The following is a 26,667-nucleotide window of genomic DNA, read 5'->3' as shown; positions in this document are numbered from 1 at the left end:
ATTTTCAATAGCGCAAAAATAGAGAGATCGACGGTATCCCCGATAGATGTAAATTCTCGTTTATGGTCCGACGCTTATCTTTATTACAAAGTATAATGCCGCCGGCTTCCGGCCTATTAGCGGGCTGACCGGTGGACGGTAACGAGGAATTTCAAATTGAAAATAGCGCAGAGGCTCGCGGCTCCTTCGCGACTCGACACTTCAATCCATTTAATGACCTTCCGCGGATCGGTGCCATAACAACCGGCAATTTATCGCCTAATAAATCGGAGCTCTGGTTAAGCGTCAACGGGTTAAAACCCGGCTACCATCGAAATGGCTGATTAATCCAGAGGATTGGACTTTTTTTCTACTATTCCGTAATGCCGATCCCAATTACGAATTATTCGCGATACAATTTCTACTCGTGTTATTTTACTCGAGCCGATATAATTTATGAAAACTTTAATAGAATATTAGATGTCATTAAAGAAATCGAATATTTTATATGCTCGGGTTCGATATTTATTAATTTCACGCACGATGTCTTTGATTTATCACAGAAGGTACAACGTGTCGCGTTTTCATCGTTTGCAAAGGTGTTATTATGAAATATGTTGGTAATTGATACTCGGTACTTTTACTCTGACGGTTTTAGTATTGAGATCGTAGATGGTTTATAAATAAGGGTAACAATGTTTTATAATAATTTGGAGTACGTTTTTAGTGGAATCGGGGAATTAGGATGTCAATGACGACCTGATAAAGAAATGTTGTCGTTAGCGCTACAACTATCGAGTAAATAATGTGACTTATTTGTAAATTTTTGTAATGCTAGGAATAGTTCACTTCTTAAGACTTGAGACGCTTTTTATTGTCATATTTGATCCATCTAGTAGTTCTAGTGTAAATTATTATAAATAGTGTTTGAAATATTTAAAAATATGGATATATTCTTTTCATGTATAGCATCACCGCTCCTCCCCTCCTCAACTAACTTATACTTTTTCTTACATTGTACCATCTTGTAAAACAATCTATATTTTTCCATGGTACAATTCATTTCACGTAAAGGTTAATTTTTGTACTTTAACATGCACTTTGTACAGATGTTATATTGTTACACTCTCTTAGTAAAGATGATTCTTAACAATAAGACTATCGAATATTTAAATTATTTATTTAAAAATGTTGCAAAAAGATATTTATATTTTCTCAATAATTATAAAACGAAGAAATCCAAAATCTGCCATTTTGACGCGACTGGTAGTTTTATTTAATCCTTTACTACTGAGGTGAAAAGAACATACACCGCGACCGTTATTAATCCATGAAACGAGCATGCATTTTAATATGCAATGAAAACATTTTTAAAAAAGTAAAAAATGTTCTATTTGTGATTTATTCTTAATATACTTTCTTCGTTATTTAGAGGAAAAATATAAATGGTCAATATTTATTCTAATCAAATTAATTCAGAAGCTTTGAGTTCACGTTGTTAGTTCTTGTAACCAACACAGGTGTTACATATGTAGATAAAGGTTAACCCTTTGCGCTCGAAAGTTTTTCATTAGAAATATTGAACATTTTCCGTTGCAATATACATTTTTTGAAACTAACTAATGAGGAAACATACACAAATTAAGACTCATCGTAAAGATTTCAAATACAATTTAATAAATATAAACATCACTTAATTGTTCCAAGTTCGAATTGAATATAATTTTTCTATTACTCATTGTAATGCTTCTGAGTAAACGTAGACATAGAATAAGTGAGAATTTTCCTCTGTTTATAATGAATTATGAACAATAAAACATCTTTGTTGAACGCAATTGGGAAAGAAATTATAGGGCAGGAGGTTAATATTATATACAAGACTGTATAATGTTGCTGTATCAAATCAAGCAGTAACTGAGAGTCACCTCTCGAGTATAAAAGGTTAAAAATCATAAAAAAATGGCGACTGACAATCGATTTCCCGTTTTAGCATTCATCAAACGCTTTCATTCGCATCATTGAATGACGCCGATTATGACTTGTCAAGGTGAACTGTAATTGAACTGTAACTCTAGTAAACGATCCAATGTTGGGTTATCCATTTGAAGAATCATCGATACCGGTCATGATTAAGCGGCATCACGGTCAACCTCAGACTTGATCCCTTTGTAACAAGAGTCATTCATTTATCAGCAACCGCACAGTTGAATGCCGTGCGAGATTAGAGATGTGAGATTATTATTTACGCTCCGACCGTAGTACACATTATCACGATCGTATGGTTCACTTCTGAAGATGGTCTGGAAGCACACGTTACGACTACTTAGTGATAGGTATTCAAGCTATTCAAACGTGTTATATAGAACCTATGCTAGACTCGCGATGTTTGAATATATTTCGCGACGCTCGAACGATTTGAAACTCGAACTAGAACTGCAAACAGGCAGTGGTTACTTGATGGCTCGAGAAAAGTGGGGAAGGGAGAGACCACGAAGTTGGGAATTATTCAAACTGCTTTGAATATATATTTAATTAGTATTAGTAGTTGAATGGATTCTTGTTAGTCGAATATATTTACTTATTTACTTATTTACTTATTTACTTATTTACTTATTTACTTATTTACTTATTTACTTATTTACTTATTTACTTATTTACTTATTTACTTATTTACTTATTTACTTATTTACTTATTTACTTATTTACTTATTTACTTATTTACTTATTTACTTATTTACTTATTTACTTATTTACTTATTTACTTATTTACTTATTTACTTATTTACTTATTTACTTATTTACTTATTTACTTATTTACTTATTTACTTATTTACTTATTTACTTATTTACTTATTTACTTATTTACTTATTTACTTATTTACTTATTGTTAGATAAACGTTATATTTATAATAGTTTTACAAGACGTTTGTAAGACTACAGAATAATATCAATTGTTCTTATGGTACAGGTCATCCATCTCTCGCATAAAACTATAATTTTTATTTTCTTTCACATTTACTTATTTATTTATACTAAAGTCGTCGCATTAACAGTAGAGTCAATACTACTCTCAAATGCTAAGGATTAAAGAATGTTGAATGTAGACGAAATAAGTTCGAACTCTTTGTGCTTTAACAAAAGTGTAAACAGTAAGTATATTCTTTCAATTATACTTGAAACCTATCCAAGTAGATTCAAAATTTTATGACTACATTTCACAGCCTATAACGTACGATAGGCTTCTGCTTATAACTACTTTAGTTCTCAGTAACCGAAACACATTAAAGGTCCAATAACATCAGTTATCCACATCTCACTCGTACATAGAATCCGTATATTACTTGATAAACATTCAAATTTTCGAACATCAAATAACTCATAAATACATTTCCGAAACCTATAGATATTCATGCTAGAGTTCGAAACCAATTTGTAGAAAATGATCACATTAGAGGTATACTCATTGAAACTTTATTGCTTTAGAATAGTAATCGAAACTCATAAAATGAGACTCGGTTATTGAAATTGATTCCGATTCGTAGGTACCTACATATTGAACTTAATCCTATCTTTAATCCTATCGAATGACCAGTATCTTCAAATGAAAAAGAACACCTGTTCTATTCCGTTTTTGTTAAAAAAATTGAGAACGAGCATTTTTTGTTCTTATTATTTACAATGTTATTTCTTGCATTGTATTTTATATTAAATTAATAATTAGCTGTATTTCTTACGAAAAGCTTGACCTGTATTTCGTGTCCGATCAATGAACAATAGGAATAAGTATACAAGGTGATTTATAAATGCATGTCTAATAACTAGTAAAGTATCTTTGAAATAGGGCGGTGGTAATATTAGAAGTTTAAAAAGTGGTATTGTTAGCACACCACAAAGCTTGAAAGGGTTAAGACTGAAACTACCAGACGAGCCAAAATGAGCCATTCATAATTTCTTCTGTTTGCAATTATTAGAAATGTAACAGTTATTAAGAGCAATTATTAAGGAAACTAAACTGTAAATCAATTAAAGTCTCAGTAGATGCGATCTTGGAATTTCCATAGAGGAATTTCGAAATGGCAATTTAGCTACTCGGTAATTTTAGTGTTCAAGGCTAATGCTAGACTCGTAAACGCAAAATCGCTGTAACAAGGAATTTTTAAATCGCATTGTACAGGGATCTACTGTATTGTTTCTTTCCAACAAGGAACGAGCCACCTCAAGCGTCATGGTTGCCCGAATTAATCATGCCTTTTCTTGGGTGTCATATTCGTTGTAACGAGCCCTTAACTCCTTCTGCCCGGCGATGATTAAAAATTTCTTGTGTTTTATGCCGTCGCGCGAGGAAGCTGTGAATTGATATTACAACGATAAAATAAATGGAACGCATACGCACAGAGCCCGGTTTTATTGTTAATCATCCGGTTTTTACGATTTCGTGGAATGGCCGCTGAAAATAAATTTCGCCGCGGGACACCTTATCTATTTAAAAGTATGGCCATACTTACGCTGCTTGTAATTCCTTTTTTATCCCCCTCCACCCGTTTTGCCTTACGCTAGATGCGAACTTCAACGGCAGACTGATTTATCGTATTGCTTCGAAGCATTCTCTGACTGTGCATCGTGATTATTATCGTTGCATGTTTACGATAAATAGTTATACTTTGCGAAGCTTTTTGCGAATCATACTCCGTCGCTGATGAAATTCCGTTTTATGGTAAAGCAGATTTCATAATTTCTTCAGAGCTAATGGAAAGTCGCGGTCGGATTATGAAAATACAAATATAACTGGTATTTTTATTTGCTTGATAGGGTAGCGTGCGATTATAGCAAGTGTAACTTAGTGTGTTGGAAATAAATTCAACGAAATGAAAATAGAAGATGCTCTTTCGAAATAAATTGAAATTTACATTGCTCTACAAATAAATGTAAGAAACAATGATTGACGTAGGATTTAATGGACGCAGGTTTAATTATAATGACCTTGAAATATGTCGTTAAGGGCATAATTTTGAGCAACTTTCTTTCTATACATGTTACTGTCGCTCAATCTTAGTTTTTGAGATATATACAGAAATAATTTTGATATTATGTATTTAATATTTTGCAATTTATTTATGATTTGGGTTGAATTTTAGTTAAATTGAGGTGAAGTTTAACTAATATTTAGAAATGAGTTTAAAATTGTAGAGTGATAGTCATTTTAATTCATCTAGTAGTTCTAGTGTTAACTCTTTGCCTTATGATATCATGTCAAACTTGTTGCAAAGATTTTAAATAGATTAAGCAAAGAAATAAATAATATTCAGTTTTCTTCATTGAAATTTAATATTATTTTTCTATATTCAAAGTAACTGTGGGTATAGGAAGATTGTAGAATTCTCTTTTATTTCTATTCAATTATTAACAATAAAGTGATTTTAACGAACACAATCGCGAAAGAAATTCTAGTGCGCAGAGTTAATGAAAGCACAACGTATTGCAACTGTATTCTATATCAATACAGTAAAAACAAACTCTTTTTTAGTGAACAACTTTCATTGGGGAATTTTTGTGCATCATAAAGGAACGTGGTCATATGTATATTAGTCAAGTATAAAGATATATAATTTTTGGTATTTTATTTTATATATTTATAAGATGTATAATATTTAATTTGTGTTGTTACGTATCAAGTGGTTCCAAACTCTTGACCGACAGTGCAGTTGTACAAAGTGTTGAAAATTTAGAACTTTAGAGACACATACTATTCTCTGAAACAAAGGAAAATGTCAATAAACACCAATTCGTGACTCATGAAGATAACATACTATAATTTATTATAATTATTCAGAAGTTTTATCAAACCAATTCTCGTTTCGCATTAGACTGCTCTTATCGTAAATAATGTTTACGTTATGCTAAATATCTGGGTCACATAAAAAGTACGAACGCATTACGAAAAATCGAAACCTGTTTTCATTGTTCATAGCCACCTAAAATTGGCCTGACATTCATAGTAGTTGTTTGCAATTTATGCCTACCTTACATGAATTCCTTATTGAATATTTCGTTTCGTTTCACTCGGAGGCAGCAACCGTGAAAGTGCCAACAAAGGTTTACATCGTTTGAATACAATGCTGTATACGTCTTGGCGACATTGCTAATTGCGAAATGCGATTGATCACGCATCAACAACGATAGCAGTACGTGACTAAGGTTCGAATTGATCAGATATCAATCTCGATTTATGTAGATGCATATACGTATTGTTGCCTAACTTGTAAGACTGTCCTTAATACCATTCATAGTTACGATCGAAAAGAAATATTTTTTTCTTTTTCTTTTTCGAGTCCAATGATACAAATCATTTCATGTGTATAAGTAATATTAAATTGATTTAACCCTTCAAACTTAAATGATCTTTACTAGAAATATTTAATATTCCTTAATAAGATGTGGAAAATATGCAAATTAAAGAACAAAGGCATTTTATTTAAATGTTTCACATATTGATGCATTATACAAAGTTTAATATTGCATATTAAACTTCATAATTTTGCTGTAACAGCCCTATCGAGTGCAAAGGGTTAAATGTGTAATTTAACTCTCTATAATTTTTTCAAAGCCAACACCATATACTTCTCTTTAAATTATTTTATTAGATCTCCTAAATTGTAAAGTCAAAGCATTTTATAAATTTCCTTAGTAAAATTAATTATGCAAGTATTAATTGAGACTAAAACTATGAAATAATGAAAAAGTTAGTTCCTATTGTTAAATTTCAATCGTTACAATAAAAAAATTTATATTTCTTTAAATTAATTTGCATGAAGAACAAAGAATTTTTATGAATTATCTGACATATATAAAAAAAATGATATCAATACTGAAAAAAACCTCAAAACTGATTTAATTATAAAAATTTCGAATTAATAAATTCAACTAATACTTCATATTTTTCTACCATGTTGAAATTTCAATACCGTTTATATCAAATTTATAATTTTGTATAATAACTGTAAAATTAAATAATTAATCTATAGCAATAACATAAATATCAACAATATCTATAAGCACAAAACTGAATTTTTAGTATACCAATAAAAAGTTCAAAAAACAAAACATAGAAAGTCTAACAGAATTTTATTTTTCTTTCATATTATTTTTAATCCACTTAATTTTTTAAGACAGGAAATAAAATCGTTTTTCATCTGAGTTTCACAATGCTTGCTTATAAAAATGTAAATTCGCATAAGAATCTGTAGTTTATTAATAATCTTACATAAATCTCTGACATAGTTCAAAATACTCTGTCCGAGTACTTGTAAGCTATAAACAAAAGAGACAAAAGAATACATAGTATTACTTGAAGATGTTTCTTAAATATTTACAGGTTGTCGATGTAGTAATCTCGGTTCAATAAACACTGCCTGCGATATCGTAACAGGACAGTGCCATTGTAAACCAAACGTGACCGGCAGACAGTGCGACCAGTGTTTGGTGAGTGAAACTTACAAGAAAATAATTTAAAATAACATTAATTTTAAATAACAAGTATTTATTATTAACAGCGTTATAAATATTGTTTCCTTGCATTTTACATTTGAATTTTTCTAATTAGTTTAGAATAGTATGTATGAGAATAATTAATATTTAAAATAATATATGTATATATATGAATTTTACTAATTACTTTAAAATAAAATATATAATTCATTTATTCTCCTTCTTATTTCTTTACTTTTAATTTATTAGACAGCATAACAATCTTTTTCTAAAGAACTATCATATTTTTTTCTTTAGTTTCGTTCCTCGAAAATTCTTCAAGAATAGACGATATAAATGAAAATTATAAAAATCAATTGGTCATGACTATTAATAAAGTATTACACAAGATAATTTTAAATCTATTCCACAAATAAATTTAATTTTTAATGATCTTTTCATGGCTATTTTAAAGACCGGCTTCTGGGGTTTCGCATCGGGAGCGGAATGCGTTCCTTGCGAGTGCGATCCTTTTGGTGCGCACAATTCTTCCTGCCATGACGTTACAGGACAGTGCTATTGTAAGCCAGGTGTTGGTGGAACAAGATGTGATGTCTGTTTACCTGGTTATTATGGATTTTCTTCAAATGGATGTCAAGGTGAATAATTTATACTTCGTGATTACTCTATTTTCATAAAGAAGATTTTTTAACATTAGCATGAATTGATTACTCTATTCTTATAAAATAGTCCCTTAAGTTTAATACGAATTAATTATTTCATTTTTATAAGGTAATTTTAAAAAATTTTAAAGCAATTAGTTTCTTTCTTTTTCATGTATTAGTTTCATAAACTTTATAATACGTACATTATTATTAATATCATTATTATTAACTATAATAACGTTTAAAAAATAGTTTAAAAACAACCAAAGATAAGTAATAAATATATGATGTGCCGGATTAAATTCAGAGAAAATTAATAATTTTTTCGTTTGAAATTCCATTATTAAAAATTTAATTTAATCGAATTCGAAAATTTTTCCGAGTACATTAAATGTCAATCTTAAGTTTTCTTATTGTAAAGAACGTTAGATATAGTCTTTGGCCAACATAATATATCCACTATCTAACGAATATTAACCTTTTCCACTCTATAGGCTCCACTACGACACCATTTACAGTATTAAGTACTGATCATTATTTAATGGTGATTAATTAATAATCAAAATTTTAAAAAACTACCCTAAGATTATTGCATTTGCTGCACATGCAAATTTCCTCCTAAAATGGAAAATAAAAAATCTAAGAAATATTACAATATAACATTTTCTTATTTTCATCAGAAGTGCTATAAAAATGTCTTCGAGTTAGTAGGTTATAAAATCAAGTGGAATGCTAAGGTTAAAGACATCCAATTCAAGTAAAATCATATAATAAGGTAAAAAATCCTGCTACTTTTACAGTTTGCGACCCGTGTGTGCGAGCTGGTCACATATGTGACCCTGACACAGGTCGTTGCATATGTCCAACCTTGACATTCGGCGAACACTGTGACAGATGTAGACCAGGCTCCTGGGATTTGGTCCCAGGAGTAGGCTGCAGATCTTGCGACTGCACTTTGGGTTCTACGAAGTCTCAATGCGATCTTCGAGGACAATGTCCGTGCAGAATAGGATACGACGGTCTCAGATGCGAGAAATGCGCGAAAGGGTACTACGGTTATCCGAGGTGTCGACCGTGCAGTTGTGATTTAACGGGTACCTTGCAGTGCGATGACGGGCCCTGTGACTGCGACGACGAAGGACAGTGTTTGTGCAAGGTAAGTAATACCTACTTTAATCCTTAACCTGTTAACTGTGGAATTTAGTTTGAATAATCTCTCGTTTGCACGCAATAAAATAAAAAAATGAAGTGCGTACTTGTCAAATGCAGGACGAATAACACAGGGTATATTTTAACCCCTTGCCCTACGATTTACTTCCTAACTATCATCGGTACAACTACTTTGCTATGAATAATTTATTGAAAAAAGAGAAAAACTCTAGACATATTCTATGCCTATGTTTGTCTAAATTATAATTGTTGGTAATAGAAGACTAGTATTTAATTTAAATTCCAAAGAGTTGAGTAATATTTATGCTGATTAAATTCTGCTTTAATTACGCTGTGGAATGTATTGTCTTTTTGGCAACTCTTTGCAGGCGAGACTACAATTTTTATATTATTATTCATGTTTATTAAAATTACAAAAATAAATAATCGATAAATAATCTAAAGTCTAAATAATCAATAACTATAAGCGGCTATCTGCCGATACGCGTCCAAAAGGGTTAATATTACAATTATCAAAAAGTAAAGATGTTTTATATTTACTTATAAAGATTATAAGGATACATTCTTCTTCGCAGATCTTTCTTCATAGAATAAACCATCTTCTTTAAATCGGATAACTTAAGTTTTCGCTGAAAATGAAAAATTTGATAATACAATCTTGTAAGAGAAGAAAAATATTAATTAATAATATATACTATTTAACGCGAACATAGTAGTCTCGTTGCAAAAATGTATGGTATAATATATTTTTAGATCAAACATGTGTTTAATCAATTTTCCATGAATTCGGTTTTACTTTTTCGTTAATGGTAAAGATTAAGAATCCTCTATGCTTATCGTTGATATTCTACTATATATTTATAGGTTTAAAAATTTCCTTACGTGAGAAAATAAATATGAATAATTTCAAGATAGAATAAGTTGCATAATAAATTTCTTTATGGCTACTTGCACGTGATCAAATTGGATTACTTTTGATTTCTGATTTAGGAACATGTACTGGGAAGACAGTGTAATAAATGCCGAGAAAATACTTTTGGACTGGCAATGGACAATCCTAAAGGTTGCACTGAGTGCTTCTGCTTTGGAAGAACAACTTCTTGCCAGCAAGCTGATTTCGGCTGGGGGCAACGTAGACTAACACGACCGCGAACGCTTTACGTAAATGACACTATTAACGATATTACAGTAAGTATTATTATTTTACTCTTTTTTATTATTATTTAAATATAATTACTGCAGATTCTGAAACAAATGCCGAATCACATGATTACTTTGAATAAACATGATTGTAATATCCTTTTGGTAGCAATAAATTATGTATCAAACATTTGAAGTACATTCTTATTCTTAATATTAATATTCTTTCAAGTATATTTCGGTCTTATGTAATCAGTAAATATTCTTCCATGTGGATGAAGAATTAATATGATTTAGAATTATTTTATAGTAGTGTGTGTAACAAATATAAGGGAAATCCAAAATTCAAAATATATGATATATATTCATAGATCACATAACGTTTAATATGAAACAATTAACTTGTATAAGTATTGTTTTCTTTTCCTTCTATTAGTTTTCTTGTATTTACTCGTGAGTGCCATGTAATGTGAAATTGATATAGTGATAATAATATAAATTCAACGATTAATTACTGACATTATTCAATATTATATAATTTGTTAAAGAGGTGTTTTACTTACATTGGTAAAAAGTAAAACAGAAATTGAAAACAAAATACTTTTTCTATGCAGATTTCCAAATATAGATCACAAATTGTTCTGACTCCTACTAACGGCGGTTTGAACGTAACCAATGGACTTTCGACGATTCCAGACTTCGAAGGTGATGTCACGATACCTTCGAATCTGTATTACAATTATCCACTTTATTGGATGTTACCTGAGCCCTTTCTCGGTGACAAGGTAATTGGACATGTTCATAGCAAATTGTTCTTACAAAGAGTATTTTACGAATTATTCAATTTTATTATATTTAAGATTGCAAGAATTTTTACAGAAAAAAATAAATTACACTGTAACGTAACTTATTATTCAAGGTCGTTTCCTACGGCGGATTTCTAAGATTTACAACTTTAACAGAAGGTGGAATACCTCTGAGAACAACCCTGCAATATCCAGTCGTGCAATTACAAGGAAACAACAAAATTGTTTTGGAATATTATTTACCTTTACCCGTGAATAACAATCACTACGAAGTCAGGTACCACATAATAAGCTTCTTAATGAAGGTTCAAAATTCTTTAACAAATTTATAATTTATATTTTTAAATTATATGTGGATTGTATTTAATATAATTCTATTTTGAGTTGATAAGACTTATTTAAAGTATATATTAAAATGTAATTTTTCACTTTTTTTTTTCATTTTAGATTTCACGAATCTTTATGGCAGCTACAAAATAGACCAGATTATAAAGTCACGAGGGAAGTGCTGATGGTAGCACTGCAGAACGTGCAACATATTCTCGTGAAAGCTTGCGATAACGTGGAATTCTCGAGAGCAACGTAAGTGAAATTTCCTTTATATAAATCCTCTTTTATTTTTTCCAATGTACAATCTAAAAATCACTATACTATACTATATTCTATGATGCATCCAAGACTTATACCGCTTTAAAAAAAAGACGGCTTATATATTTAATGTTGATTTTTATTTACGTTTAAGTTGTATAATATAAATGTACAATTATAGTAATAGTATTAATATACTATTATACTATAGTAATATTATCAGTATCAATAGTATTAACAGTAGTAGTATTAGTATTAATAATAATAGTTAAAACAAAATATTAAACAAAAAACATTTCGAGCGCAACAGACCTTTAGCAGAAATATATAAAAACACAATTCTTTATACGAATTTAACTAGAAGGAAATATTTATTTTGAACAAATTTTATAGAATCAACATTAAATTTCGTATGTTTATAACCTTTTGTGAAACCCGTTCCTTGTTAGTTATTCCATTAGCATCTTACAATTCGATATTACAGTTTACTCGAAGCTTCCATAGACGTCGCAGTATTAACACCCACGCATACGCCATTATTTGCGACCGGGGTCGAGTTTTGCCAATGTCCACCGGAATACAACAGTACATCCTGCCAGGATCCAAGCATCGGGTATTACAGGTGGTATCAAAACACAACTGTCACATCGACTATAGTTATTGATCTCGTCGGACAAGCTAAACGCTGCCAATGTAACGGAAGATCCGAGATATGCGATAGAGAAACGGGACATTGTCTGGTAGGTGCATTTAGTGTAATTTAATCTTATTAGACTGAAAATTAAAATTTTTTAAATGTAATTGGAGAAACAAAATTACAATATAGAACTATTTTTGCTAAGAAACATTATAAATAGAAATTACTATACGTCGGATATTTTATACATTTTTGGGAAAATGCATAATCATCTCCAGTCTACTTGCTGCGTTGGAGATTTTATCAATAGAATTCCTTTGTAGGGTAAAATTTTATTAAAAATATTTCGAATGGGAAAAGAAACATTTGAAACAATAATTCTATATATTTTTTAGAATTGTTTTACATTATTTTCCTTTGTAGTATGTGATCATTTACTTATAATTTTACTGAGAGCTGTTTATTAACTTTTTGAAGTTAAAGATCAGTGATTTTTGGGAAACACACTTAAAAAAGGGTTTGAAAAAGTTTTTAAATAAATGTTTGTATTCAAAATATAAAAATGATTTCAAAATATAAAAATTCAAGCTCTTCCTTGACAAATAAAGTGTTGAAAATATTGGGTTACCCCATAGATCATACGGTTTTTTTACTTCTTTTATTTCGAAAAATTAATTTTAATATAAAATATATTCTCCTTCATTATCTACAGCACTTTTCAATCTTTTGGTAGACCTTTCATAAGTAAACCCTTTAAAAATGTAGTGCATGCTATTAAAAAAATCGTATTATTTATGGGATGACCCAATATAAAATATTTAGCTAGTGAACTTTGAAAATCTTGTCGCAGAATTGTCGCGGGAATACTGCGGGACCCAGGTGTGATGTCTGCGCAGACAGTTTTTACGGACATCCGGATTTCGGTGGTTGCATGCCATGCCCTTGTCCTCAAACGGATAAAAGGTTTTCAAACACCTGTATGGTCCGCGCTGACACTGAACCCATTTGCGTTTGTAAACCTGGTACGTAACTTTTATATTTTTTATTTAAAATTAAATTTATATTTATAAAATAAAATAATTCACCATAGAAGTGTCATATTTATGTCTGTTAACATTGAGAATTAAAAATAATTATTAAAAGTTGTAACAACGATAAAATTCGATATTAGTGGGCAGTACATAAAAGCTTACAGATCGTTTTAAAGATTCAAAATATTTGAAAGATACATTCACATTTTTGAAGATTAAAAAGAATTAGTAAGAAAATTGCATCTATTGAAATTGTGAACGTTCTGTGCAGATGAAATATTGAAATATCAACGAAATTTATGTTTTACTGTCAACCTAATAAATCCTATATCAGAACAACAGTTTTGATTTTTAAGGCTTTTTTAAGTAAATCTGACGAATATGATTTTACACATACATTCATAGTTTAATGTATCAGTGCTAGAAACGCGATCTTTTTAACAATTTAAAATATTTTGAATTCAATGAAAAGATAATTTCGTTTATTGGGTTCCTTAATTATTTTGAAGAACAAGCAACTGAATTGAGTACCTAAATAAATTCAGCGATAAGAATAGACTAATGTTTGTATTATCAAAGGTTATACTGGCAGAAAATGCGAACGATGCTCTTACGGATATTACGGACTTCCGGATCTGCCTGGCGGTAAATGCACACCGTGCAAGTGCAGTCCTGCTGGGAGTGTAAGCGACGAATGCGATATGGAGACCGGACAATGCAGATGCAAACCTGGTTCTACAGGACGAGACTGCTCTGAATGCACAACGTATCGACATGTTTTTATAAACAACGTTTGCACATGTAAGTTAAAAAATGAAATTTATTCATTTAACCATCTATTATTTTACTATTGTTTTAATAAATCTATGCAAATTGGACAACGATTAATAATCAATGTTTTCTAGTGGATAATAATGTATTTTAAAATTATAAAAGTAACTGTTCCTTACATAGTTAGTAAATAGAATATCATAAAATGAAATTGTTTATTCTAAATATTTATAATTTTGGTAAAGCTATACAAACGATTTAACAATTATTTATCCAGATTTTTTTAAGGAATGTATATAATTAATTTATTTTAAATTTGACATCATATTATAAATTTACATCATTTACTATTCAATAAAACATTCTACACGTGACAAATATAATAACAAAATAAAAAGTTTCATTCAGTCACGTGTAAAACATGTATACTCAAAATTCACATTTAAAAAATATCGGAATAAGGAACATTAAAATGATTGTTTATTTTGTTAACCTCCTTATTTTTATTATATTTCCTTAGCGTGCGATGACAATTGCACTGGCGTATTGCTTGACACCGTAGAGATGTTGTCTCAAGAACTAGCAAATCGTACCAGTCACATAGCTAATGGTTACATTCCACCACCATGGGAAGAACTGTCGTACATCGAATCCAACGCTACTGCGTTTATCGCAGAAACTGATCTTCAAAATCGTTTAAAGCAGAGACTGAAGAATATTCCCTGGCACGAATACAAGAAACTTATGATGCACGCGGAAACATTACTTAGAACTGTACGTAATAATTTATTATTATTCATTATTAAATTTAATATGTTATTAAACATTTTAATATAACAATTTCATTTAATAAAGATGAACTATACACAAACATTATAAACTTACGACTTCGTAGTAGAATGCATTAAAAACGAATTTTGAACTAATTATTTGTTGAATTATAAACAAGTTTTTACTTCTCATTAATATTTAAAAAAATTTTAGAAGTATGCGTGTTGAGTGATACACAATTCCGATATCTTCTTTTTACTAGTGCTTTTGTGAGTTATGTATTGATTGAATTTAAAAAATTTATTTTTAACTGATTTTATTATTAATTTATATTATTTTCAACTTAACTTCGTATATTTGATGTTGTATTACATTTTTATGAAATAATTCAAAATTTATTGCTTGATATTCATCAATATTAAATCTATTTTGATTTTTCTCAGGCAAATGAACAAGCAATACAAGCAGATACTTTAAAATTAAAAAGCGACGACTTTAAGAACAATATATTTAGCGGGAAGATTGAAGCAGAGAACTTAAAAAAATTCATTCAAGGTAAAAAGTGAAATTAATTTGTCTACTAAGAATTGTAGACCACCGATACGAATAATAAATTCGATTTGTAATTTCAGAAACAGTCTATCAGCTAACACAGTACAGTAACGATAACAAAAGGGTAGAAATCAAGAAAGCCTTGAAAATGGCGAAAATGCTACTGAATAATTTGAAAGCTGTAAATCTACCTAGGAGAACAATGGAAATAGAAAACTTCCTCGAGTTAGTATTTGTATGCAAACATCACATATAATAAGTTATATTGTATAACCTTATCATTTTACCATTCCTTATTATTATTAAATTAAAAATATTTATACGAATTAATATTTTCATCGCTAAATTATTAACAATTCAAAGTAAGATATGGTAGTATCCTTTTTCATTATGTGCTTTGTTAAATAAAAGTGAAATGTACACTTTGAGATATTCGTCGCAGTTACATACTTTTTATTTAATAATAAATTATATATTAACTATAGTTACATCATTTTTATTTAATAATAAATTGAATATTAATTGATACATATTTTTTATTTTTACATTAATACATGCAATAAATATAAAAATTTCGAATTTAATTTAAGATTTTATTAAAAATATTCATAAAATTTTACTATTCTGTTATACTGGTGCAGACAGCATACACTCGTATTAAAACATGTTAAAACTTGTAGGGATGTCGCAGAATATACCGAGAGACTAAACTCTTTGTACGATGCAACCGAACCCTTAGCAATCGCTCAAGATGACGCAGAGGAATACTGGTTGAAAGTAAACGACATGAGACACGTCATAGAGAGCACAATGGAAACGTTGTTCACGTACGACGGTTCATACAACAATATTAATGACAGTCTAACGAAAGCAAGAGCACATTGTAATGACATTACCGTTATAACAAACGAAGTTAATAAATCCATTAGTGAAGGTGAAAAATTAACTGACGAGACACGTGGTTTCATTATTGACATTCAAAACAACATACAGGTGTGCAAATAAAATTTTCACCTAAAAATAAACCATAATAATTTATGATCATTCGGAATAAGATGAGTATATCATTAGTATAAATGATGGTGGTAGTGAAAATATATCATTACTATAATTGATTATGAATTATTTTTCATTACTTTGTATTGTCATAATTAAATCATTGAAAATGTGAAATTCAGGACTACAAGATAAACAAATGCTACTGGTGATAAGCTTATAGAAAAAAAATAATTTCATTTAAAAAAAATCAATCAACTATGTTTCGATAGCTATGATTTATACACTTATATAACAATTTCTATGTATCATTTACATGAAATATTCTACTAAAAAAAATATTAAATTGTAGGATTTCCCAGAATTGCAAAACAAATTGTCTTACTGGTTTGAAAAATTAACTATGAAGGAAGAATTACTGTACAGATTAAACTATGAATATAATGAAAAATACGTGGTGCCAGCTATGCAGCATTCGAAGAATATAACAGACTATGTCGATCAGTACGTTAGGTAAGGATATCATTAATCAACATTTAAATAATATAAAGAAATATATTATGATATAGACTTAAGACTTTTCGCGTTTTGCAACCTTTAATTTCTTTTAAGTAAACAGAATGTCAGTTTCTCTGAAAGATAATAGAAAATCATTTTTTCACGTAGCATTTAAAAAAATATTACTGGCATCATCAAACATCATTAAAACAATAAAATTGATTATTTTTAATGAAATCAGACTTTGTATAAGAATATACACTTGACTACTTGAAGATAACTTACATATGTTCCGCACTGGTTCTGTAATTCTAAAAACTATACAGAGTGTTTAAAACCGAAATTCAAAAGAAACGCTTTTTATTTATGAAAAGATAAACATATTTCATCGGAATAAAAATTCATTATTTATATGTAACATACTGTTTTGTAAAGTTTTTGTTTACAATCCATCCTTCCGATTTACGTAATTAGACTGAAATTAAAGGAAATCTATAGGAAATGTTTATATAGAAACTTCGTGTTACGAAGAAATTTTTCTTAAACACCCTGTATTATATGGTACCAATTGGCAAGACTTTCTTAGGAGCAAAATATTTTAAACGAATTAAAAAGAGAATAAAAATTAATGAAACGGGAAAAGACAGTTCCAGTGGCGAACAAAAGTCACTTAATTGTATGCTACTTTCTTGCATAATTGACGATCGATAACTTGATAAAGTGCAACTTGGCGTTTCTGCCGAGCAGTCTGTTTTCCGAGACAAGAAACACCGCAGCTAATCCGTTGAAGGCCAGTCAGGCGTACAAGAATATCGTCGATAGTATTAGACTAGCGAATGTTACGGCAATGGCGGCCAAAGAACTTACCGAGGACGTATATAACAAGGTAAAAAAAAAAGTTGAAATGTTTCACGATTCAAAATTTTCAGATTTTATAGTTTTTATTGGGAAAAATAAAAAATGTTTATACAACGAATTCTAAAGTTAATCGTTTTTGTTTATTGTGACGGTAAAAAAAATAGGTGATTTTTCAAATTTAAAAATATATTAAATACATCAATTCCAAGCTTCTCAAATTTAGTCTTGTGCCTTGCAAATCTATTTTTAAAATATTGTTGTGTAACAATTGAAATTAAATATATAATACTTGAAAAACAGTTAGAGTTCCTTTATAAATAATTTTGAAACATATAGTTCGAATAAGTCATATCTTTTTAAGAATAAAACAAGACCAAACAATTCAAATACCCTAAAGTTCAAATTTTACTATTATGTGTAATTAGATTTGAATTACTTAGACATTTATTTTATTAAAGTATGTTAGAAGTTTTCTTTAATTTTTTATCAGGCATTTCCCAATGGTGACAATTCGAAGTCACTGTTAGACAATACGAAAGAAATATCAATGACGTCGACCGAACAATGGGAAAATGCCAAAAAGCACGGAACGATGGTTAAGAATGCGAATGACCAATTGGACGTTCAAAAGCAAGCAGTAACGATTTTGAAAAATACGTTGAACAGTACTGGAATAAGAGACAATCAAGTCAATTTGAAGTTGCAGAATTTGCAAGATGATAGTAAAAAATGTAAGTTCATTTCCTATACCAAATATGTATAAATATTTATGGGTATTCGTACAAATAATAACTGAATAACAGAATTTGTTTTATATTCTCAAATTGTCTATTAGAATATAATTTTGTGATAAAAATTGACGAAATTAAGAATTGTTTTTTATTTAGTACGTGAAAATATCAAGAATTTATTAAACGACAACGATAAGGTGTTAGAAGGCACCAGAGAAACACAGAAACTCATTGATGATTACAACATAGGAATTTCAGAAAGGTTGAAACCGAAATTGAACGATTTGAAGAGAGAAGGTGACTCGAAAATCAGTTTAGCCAGTGAAAAATGTAAGACAATATATTTGTATCAATCTTTCATCATAACATTTTCTTACTTTGTATACAATTTACATATTAATTCTTTGTTTAAACCATGACTTTAGTGACAGAGGCATTGAGTAATATAAAGAAAGCAGACGCAAAATTAATTAGCTTATCGAATGCGGCCGTAAAGAGGAAAAATGAATTTGACAAGTGGAACGATACGTTAGCTACAAAATTACAGAATCTTAAAGACAAAATCACCGAGGCTAGAAATACTGCTGACGGGGTAATAGTAATTTCCTACATAATTAGTCTCGTCTATATTAATTCTTTACTTAAATTTCAAAGAAATCTCCTTTATTCTTTCAAAAATGAAGCATTTAAAAATCTATGTTTATGTAATATTCTTTCATCACTTTGATCAATAGAATTGTTTCACAATATATTCTATCATTAGTTCCTTCTATATTAATGTTTTAATTAAATTTCAAAGAAATCTCCTTTATTATATCCAAAATAAAGTATTTAAATATTTATATTTATATAACGTTCTTTTATCATACCGATACATAGAATCGGTTTATAGCATGTTTCACGTTATATTTTACAAATATTATGAAAAAAAACATTTTATTGTATAATTCTTCTCTGATCGTGTAGATTCGCGTATCGTTAAAGTCTGCCGACGGTAAAGAATGCATTCGATCGTATAGACCGTCTATATTGCAACCAACATCAACGAACACCATTATAATCACTTTCGCGCTCCCCAAAGGGCGGAAGGAGGGTGCCCTTTTCTACTTGCCAAGCAGTGTAAATGTATGTTTACTGCGTCATTTTCCCAAACTTCAATTCTGAATTTATTTAGAAGTAAATTTGATTTATTTAGAAGATATATGGAATGTGTAACATAAATTTTTCTCTGTATAGGATGATTTTCTAGCTTTGGAGATTCTTAACAGGAAAGTGAGATTTCTATGGAACGTTGGCGGAGGTACAGGAGTTTTGACTCACCCCGAAGTGATCGAGAGCGGTGATCTTCAGGATGATAGATCGTGGTATCGTATTGAAGCTGAAAGGTACGGTATAATTTACATAACGCTAATAAGTAATTCTGAGAAATAATTTTTATAATAGGGTTGTAAAAGTTAAATATGGGATTTTCACTTTTATAATAGGATTATAAAAACGAATACAGGATATACATTTTTATAACAGGATTATAAAAGATAAATATGTGCTGTAAATGGTTATATTGGGATTATAAAAATTAAATATGGGATTTTTATTTTTATAGTGGAACTATGAGAATTAAAGATAGGATTTTAGTTTTTATAATGGGTCTATGAAGATGAAACATCGGATTTTATTTTGTATAATGGAATTATGAAAATTAAATATGGGATTTTAAATATCTTGAAAAATATTCACATTCTTAAATGTTATGAAACCAATAAAATTAGTTAATTTACGAGTGACAAAATGTTATAACATTAAATGTTACCTGAAACAAACGTTTAAGAGAATAAACACTTTCTGAAAAAAATATTTAAAATTCTAATTGCATATTATTGATAGTAATAAAAATGAAAGAATTATAAATTAATCATTATTGATAATTAACAATATTTAATGGTAACCAATAGTTATAATTAATAAACATTACAATTGATTTAATATTTCAATATGCATGACGAAAATAATTTTATTAAACAATGTATCACTTTATTGTAATAAAATCATTGTATTAATTGTTAGTTTATGTTAATGATTCAAAGATTGGTTAAAGTTCTACTTCTTAGCTGTATCAAATAGATTGTGACTATAGTTTTACGGAAAATATTTCATAATTGCAGAATTCGTCACGTAGGTAAATTGCTTGTTCGGAAACAGTCATCAATATCCGGAGGATATCGGTATGTGACGAATTCATCGGATTCGGAGTACGGTCGATTCGATATTACCACGTCAGACCGCGTGTGGATTGGAGGTGTTCCTAGGTCTCAGCGTAGGCGCACGGAGCTTATGGCGATGAATGGACTTCCGGGTTGCGTGCACCAAGTCATTTTAGACGGTAAAATTATCGGTCTTTGGAATTTCATCACCACAGCACCGGATATGGCTTGTCAAGCCTGCGTAGAAAGGTAATTATGGACAGCAACGAGTATTATGAACTTCAGCTTACTTATTATCTTGTTATTTATAAAAATCAGAAGATAAGTGTAATCTCGCATAGTTTGCATTTATAAAAATGCAATAGAGTAGAACCTATTCTTACGCTTTAGTAACGATTGTTTATTTTCTATTTAATTTTTAATTATTAATCATTTTGTATACTTTACTTTTCAAGATCCACTGAATTTATTTTACATGCTCTATTTGTTTTTAATAATATAGAGTGGAAGATGCCAGGGATGATGCATATTACAGTTTCAATGGACAAGGTTATGCCGTCAGAAATCGGGTTTCCTCAGGACCATACGACAAATATACTTTCGGAGTGTCGATTAGCTTCCGGACCTATGACGAAAATGCTTTACTGTTTTTGGCTATCAACCCAGATAATGTACGAAATGTTCATTATTTATTATTGTTTATGTTGTTAAAATTTTCTACAATCTGTGTTTATCAAGTTAATCCTAGGTAAATCTATACATTACGAGCATTTATGTAATTCCTATTAATTATAAATTACTTACAAATTATTTTTCATAAGCGAAAAATAAGAACTGATTTTCTCTGTCAATGACGCCATTGAACTAGAAATCTTAATAAGGGAAATAATGAACAATGTTAAGTACATAAAGTCCACGATCTATTGGTCTCTTTTAACAAATTTCGAATTTTTAATACTATTTATAAAATTCTTAACTTGAATTGTAATTTAAACAGTTTCTAAAAAATGTATTGCAAACTTCATTCATTCTGTATATTTCACCCTTTTGGCGTTCGAGTTTACCCTACAAGCTTGAAAAACATTTCTCTCTGTTACAGGGTTCTAGTTTATACAGCCATATATATATATTAATATAAAAGATATAAGATATTAAAGATATCAATTTTCAATTGTTTATAGATTTATGACATATTTAGTATAACAACTTGTAATCTATTAACACAGCGAAAGGATTAACTTAAGAATGTTCTATAATATACAAGATATCAAATATTAGAAATATCAACTTTTAATCGTTTATAAGTTTATGACATATTAAGTGTAACAGCTTGTAAACTATTAGCACAGTGAAAAAGTTAATTTAAGAAAGTTCCTGTTTCCGCAGAATCAACATATCATGATATTCCTACGAGAAGGAAAAGTGATCCTGCACGTGGGATATGGCGGTAATGTTAGCATGGAGATGTCATCAAAGCACAAATACAATACTGGAAACTGGACCAAAGTAGACGCGTTCCGACAGTATCAACTTCGTAAGAATATTGAGAAGTGCAGCCTGAGCATCGGCGGGGAAGCTGACAAGAGAATCGGTGCACCAACGCCTCAGCCCAAAACAGAGGACATACCTGACCTAGCGCAAGCGAAATACTATATCGGCGGTGTGCCGCCTAGTTTCCGCGCGGATAAATTAATACTACCACGTCAAGTTTCTTTCCTTGGCTGCATGTCTAACATCATCGTTCAAGAGGGATACGATCCAATGGCGGAGCAGTATTATGGCGTTGAGCCTAGCTGTGGAAATAAGGTAAATACTCACGTAGGAAATCCTTCTTTCACCTGCAAAAATAGATAAACATTTCTTGCAAATTTAACACTTTGATTTTTATTTTTATTTCTGTAGATAGAAGAAAGAAATTAAAAATTTTTATTTTTGCAGCTGAAAGAAAGAAATACAAAATTTGTATTTCGTAGGCGAAGGAAAGAAATTCAACATTTTTAAACAGATATCTATTTTTTATATATCAACAGCTTTAATTTTTATTTCTGTTCAAAAATTTTTTATTTCGACAATTCCATAGTTCTTTAAAAATAAAACTCGGAAATATAAAGTTTGAACATTTTTTTGAGTATATCTATATTCAGCTAATCAGCTGATAAAACTTGTTCCTGATTACTGATAAAATTTGTTCCAACTAGTATATATTTTTTTAAACGTGATCTTAAATGGACAAATTTGAATTCATAGCCTGCTTTATAAAAATTGAAATTAAAGGAGAGTTCATTCAGTTTTTAAAAATTAGTATTAAGTTTTATGAATACTTGTATTAATTGAATTTAAAAATACTTTATCCATACATTGTTTATGTTACAGCCATTAAAAGTAGTAGGATTCTACGGTGACGGGTACTTAGAACATTCAGCATATACGCTGCGCAAAATTCATTTTGTGGTAAGCTTTTCCTTTAGGACGTTGCAGGAACAAGCGGTCCTTCTGCTGTCCACGTTTGAAGGACAAAAAGAGCGGATAAATAATATACGACACGCAAACGAAGAATCAAATGTACGTAAAAAAATCTTGTTTCCCTTTTTTTTTAAAAAAATTGCGCTTATTTATGATGTGCATAAGTATTTATTTTCATAATCTTACTATTCTATTTTCCCGAAAGAAAGGGGAAATAGATATTTTCAATCTTAACATTAATTAAATTTTTAATTTTGTTTTTAAATTCAAATTTTACTTTCAAAATATTCTTTAGAATGAAATGTTTAACAGGAAAATGGTTTCTGACTATGTGCAAACTATAAGTAACTTAAAAATATTTAATTATTATCATTGACATGTTTAATAATATATTAACTTGTGGACATTTTAACAAACGCGAGTGAAATGAAATTTATGCTGAAGATTTTGTTATGTAAACAAATTTGTTTGATTCATCATATTTATTACAATTTTTAGAAAGACAATTATTACTCAGTATGCGTGATGAATGGTCAAGTACAAGTTCGATTGAATGGTGGAAAAGGAGAGCTCGTCTTGCAATCAAATGATACTTTCAATGATGGAAGATATCACTCGGTAACTATTATTAAAAGAAGAAAGGATGTTGAATTAAGAATTGACGATGCTTACCAAACCACTGGGAGATTACCAACGAGCGCCGCAATTAAAGCTCCCGAAGGTGGTGGTGGATTATTTTTCGGAGGTTTACCAGTACTCATTAACAATACCAAAATGATTGCAACGAACATTCCTTTATATGGTGCAATTAAAGATGCAATATTTAATGATGAGTAAGTTAAACAATCCTGTTTAAATCTGTTACGATTTACAAGCAGTCAGTCATCAAGTTTATTGAAGAATATTTTTTTATCGAGAATTATCCATATTAGTAAAAACAATGTTCAGAATAGGAGATAGAAAACATATCTAATTCCTCTTGTAAAAATTATTATAGTCCAACAACTTCAAACAGTAAAATTATTTACTTTTAGTTTACTTTACACGAACATTGCACTTATAAAAAAAATAAAATTTTAATGTTTCACGTAGAAAAAAACGCGTTGTATTTTTTGTTTATTTATTCTCTAGTGTAGGTTTTATTCGATTAAATCTATTATTGCTATTCTATTCGTAACTTATAAAATATATTGAAGAATCTGATTTGACGAATAAATCATTTTCATATGATTTAATTGTTTCGCATATGAATGTAAAGTGACAAATGAAAGTTTCATTCGTACGTAATCAAAAGAACTTCGAATGTTGCGTTTCAAGAATCATCAATTTCTTTGTAGAATCATTCGATTTGATGAAGTTGCTAATTTTGAGCACGCTCTCATTGGTCGTTCTGGGCCAAGCATGGGAAAAGAATCTCCTATTTATACACCATCAGCGTCGCTGTCAAGAGGAATGTCTACTCAGCCGGAGGGATGTCAGAAAGTCCCATACTACTCGTTGGAACCTGGTGCTCTAAAGTTTGGAGACAAAGCAAACAGCCACACTCAGCTCTATCTAAATTTTAAGAAATTTTGGGAAAAAAAGTATGCAATAGAATTTGATTTTAGGACGTATTATCCAAATGGACTGCTATTTATTACTCCGGTACGTAAAGAAATTTTATTACTATCTTGATTCTTTTACAATTTTTCGTAAAGGAGAATCGTGCAAGCTAATAATAATGTAGTAAAAACGAATGACAAATGTACGAAAAATACTATTATATCAGATTTCCTTCTTGAGAAATCGACTTTGAAAGTTTATCTTGTACGTATGCATTTTTTATTATAGTATGTAAAACAGTAAGCAATACACAGACGCGAAAATAAAATCTCATTCAATATTCATATTTGATAAATTTTTATAGTCGACTTCGGAAAATAGCAAACATTTAGATTGAAATTATTGTATTTTAATTTTTGTGATTTAATTAAAAAAAAAATTATCTATGTTTAGTTATATTTATAAAATTGTATCTATGATTTCATTGAAGTCCGGCGAAATAATTCACATTTAAAAATGCATAAGTAATATGAATCATGTTTTTTACTTTCCATCTATGTACATACATTTGCTTTGTTTAAGTAATATTACATAACTATTTGATACTCAAAGAAATCTTACTATTTCCCATTTTAAATTGAAAATTAAAAGAAAATGAAAGTGTGTTGAATTTATTCTAGATTGTCATTTTCTTAACAATAGGTATAGATTGATTTTTAAAGTTTCCCTTTAAATAGAAACTTAAATCATCACTGTGAAATGTATTTTTCTTCATTATTATAGATGTACCTTTAATCTAAATTATATGTAAAATGTCTAAAATAGTATAACATTGAAGTAATGTTTATTATAATTGCAAGGTTTGCATGGCCAAAAGAATTTTTGTTATTTCGTGATGCTACACTCAATAATAAGGGAATTGACTTTAAATATGAAATGTTAAGAGCCAATGGGCAACTCATTTTATAGTATCAAATTCTATCTATTTTACAGGGACTTAGACCAAAAAATTATCTAATGATCGTAATACGAGATGGTCAGCTTTTACTCCTAGTAAAAAGTAAGCAGAAGAGAGAAATACTGTTCAAAACACCGTTCAATGATGGTAATTGGCATCACGTCGTAATTAGCCATGACGAAAGGAAACTAACGTTGCTCGTTGACACGCAAACGCCACGCAGAATCAAAGTCCCAAGGAAGATTGGTTTGGCTTCTATGATGTATATCGGAGGACTTCCCGAAAGTGGGACACCAATACCCGAACAAGTTGTAGTTAAACTTGAGACACTGAAAGGGTGCATCAGAGGCTTACGAGTAAATGGAAACGTGTACGATATGGTTGGTTCAACGAGCAGAGCATACCATGTTGGCCAATGTTTCCCAAACGTTGAAAGTGGAGCCTATTTCCAAGATGAAGCATATGCAATATATAGTAAGTACTATTTAGATATAAATTGAAAATGGCGAAAGTTGACTAAGAGAATGTGAGGTACATTTAGAATGATGAAAGTTCGCTAGACGATCTTAATGTTTATAGGAGGAGTTAACGGTCAATCGATGAAGTACTTGACATTGAACTTTTTTGAGTATCTTGTTCAGTAAAAAATAAATCTCCTAAAAATTAAATGTGCTACAAATATATCTTTCAAAATGTGTATGATAAAATTCATTTACTACTGATTTAAAAAATGAAGATTAGATGTAGATAGGTAGGAAATCAGGTAAACGCAATATCGCTTCTCATTTGTTGTTTGTGAAAGAAATACAATTAATTATTGTGGTATTCTTATATAGACTTTATAA

The 26,667-nt window shown here is 29.7% G+C and overlaps 2 protein-coding genes across 2 annotated transcripts in view; both read left to right on the top strand.

Annotated features, from left to right (window-relative positions):
* The window catches only part of LOC143174218 (uncharacterized), a 69,853-nt gene extending 62,494 nt beyond the window's left edge, over positions 1-7,359 (top strand). Inside the window, exon 2 of the mRNA XM_076364560.1 lies at positions 7,332-7,359. Within this exon, the coding sequence (XP_076220675.1) occupies positions 7,332-7,342 (11 nt within the window). The 3' untranslated portion in view covers positions 7,343-7,359. The remainder of the gene's footprint in view (positions 1-7,331) is intronic.
* wb (wing blister) overlaps positions 1-26,667 on the top strand; it is a 199,751-nt gene that overhangs the window by 169,284 nt on the left and 3,800 nt on the right. Inside the window, exons 13-40 of the mRNA XM_076365013.1 lie at positions 7,353-7,459; positions 7,920-8,103; positions 8,910-9,265; positions 10,270-10,467; positions 11,034-11,204; positions 11,339-11,502; positions 11,673-11,807; positions 12,298-12,553; positions 13,301-13,472; positions 14,061-14,282; positions 14,773-15,026; positions 15,467-15,578; positions 15,656-15,800; positions 16,256-16,568; positions 16,924-17,084; positions 17,817-17,955; positions 18,418-18,658; positions 18,815-18,988; positions 19,084-19,250; positions 19,625-19,783; positions 19,895-20,043; positions 20,821-21,108; positions 21,362-21,530; positions 22,246-22,665; positions 23,233-23,421; positions 23,821-24,155; positions 24,660-24,966; positions 25,858-26,296. Of these exons, the coding sequence (XP_076221128.1) occupies positions 7,353-7,459; positions 7,920-8,103; positions 8,910-9,265; positions 10,270-10,467; positions 11,034-11,204; positions 11,339-11,502; positions 11,673-11,807; positions 12,298-12,553; positions 13,301-13,472; positions 14,061-14,282; positions 14,773-15,026; positions 15,467-15,578; positions 15,656-15,800; positions 16,256-16,568; positions 16,924-17,084; positions 17,817-17,955; positions 18,418-18,658; positions 18,815-18,988; positions 19,084-19,250; positions 19,625-19,783; positions 19,895-20,043; positions 20,821-21,108; positions 21,362-21,530; positions 22,246-22,665; positions 23,233-23,421; positions 23,821-24,155; positions 24,660-24,966; positions 25,858-26,296 (6,126 nt within the window). The remainder of the gene's footprint in view (positions 1-7,352; positions 7,460-7,919; positions 8,104-8,909; positions 9,266-10,269; positions 10,468-11,033; positions 11,205-11,338; positions 11,503-11,672; positions 11,808-12,297; positions 12,554-13,300; positions 13,473-14,060; positions 14,283-14,772; positions 15,027-15,466; positions 15,579-15,655; positions 15,801-16,255; positions 16,569-16,923; positions 17,085-17,816; positions 17,956-18,417; positions 18,659-18,814; positions 18,989-19,083; positions 19,251-19,624; positions 19,784-19,894; positions 20,044-20,820; positions 21,109-21,361; positions 21,531-22,245; positions 22,666-23,232; positions 23,422-23,820; positions 24,156-24,659; positions 24,967-25,857; positions 26,297-26,667) is intronic.

Source organism: Nomia melanderi, chromosome 2, assembly GCF_051020985.1.
Source record: "Nomia melanderi isolate GNS246 chromosome 2, iyNomMela1, whole genome shotgun sequence".
Lineage (NCBI taxonomy): Eukaryota > Metazoa > Arthropoda > Insecta > Hymenoptera > Halictidae > Nomia > Nomia melanderi.
Note: the sequence above shows the minus strand (reverse complement) of the source record. Positions and strands in the feature narration are given on the sequence as shown.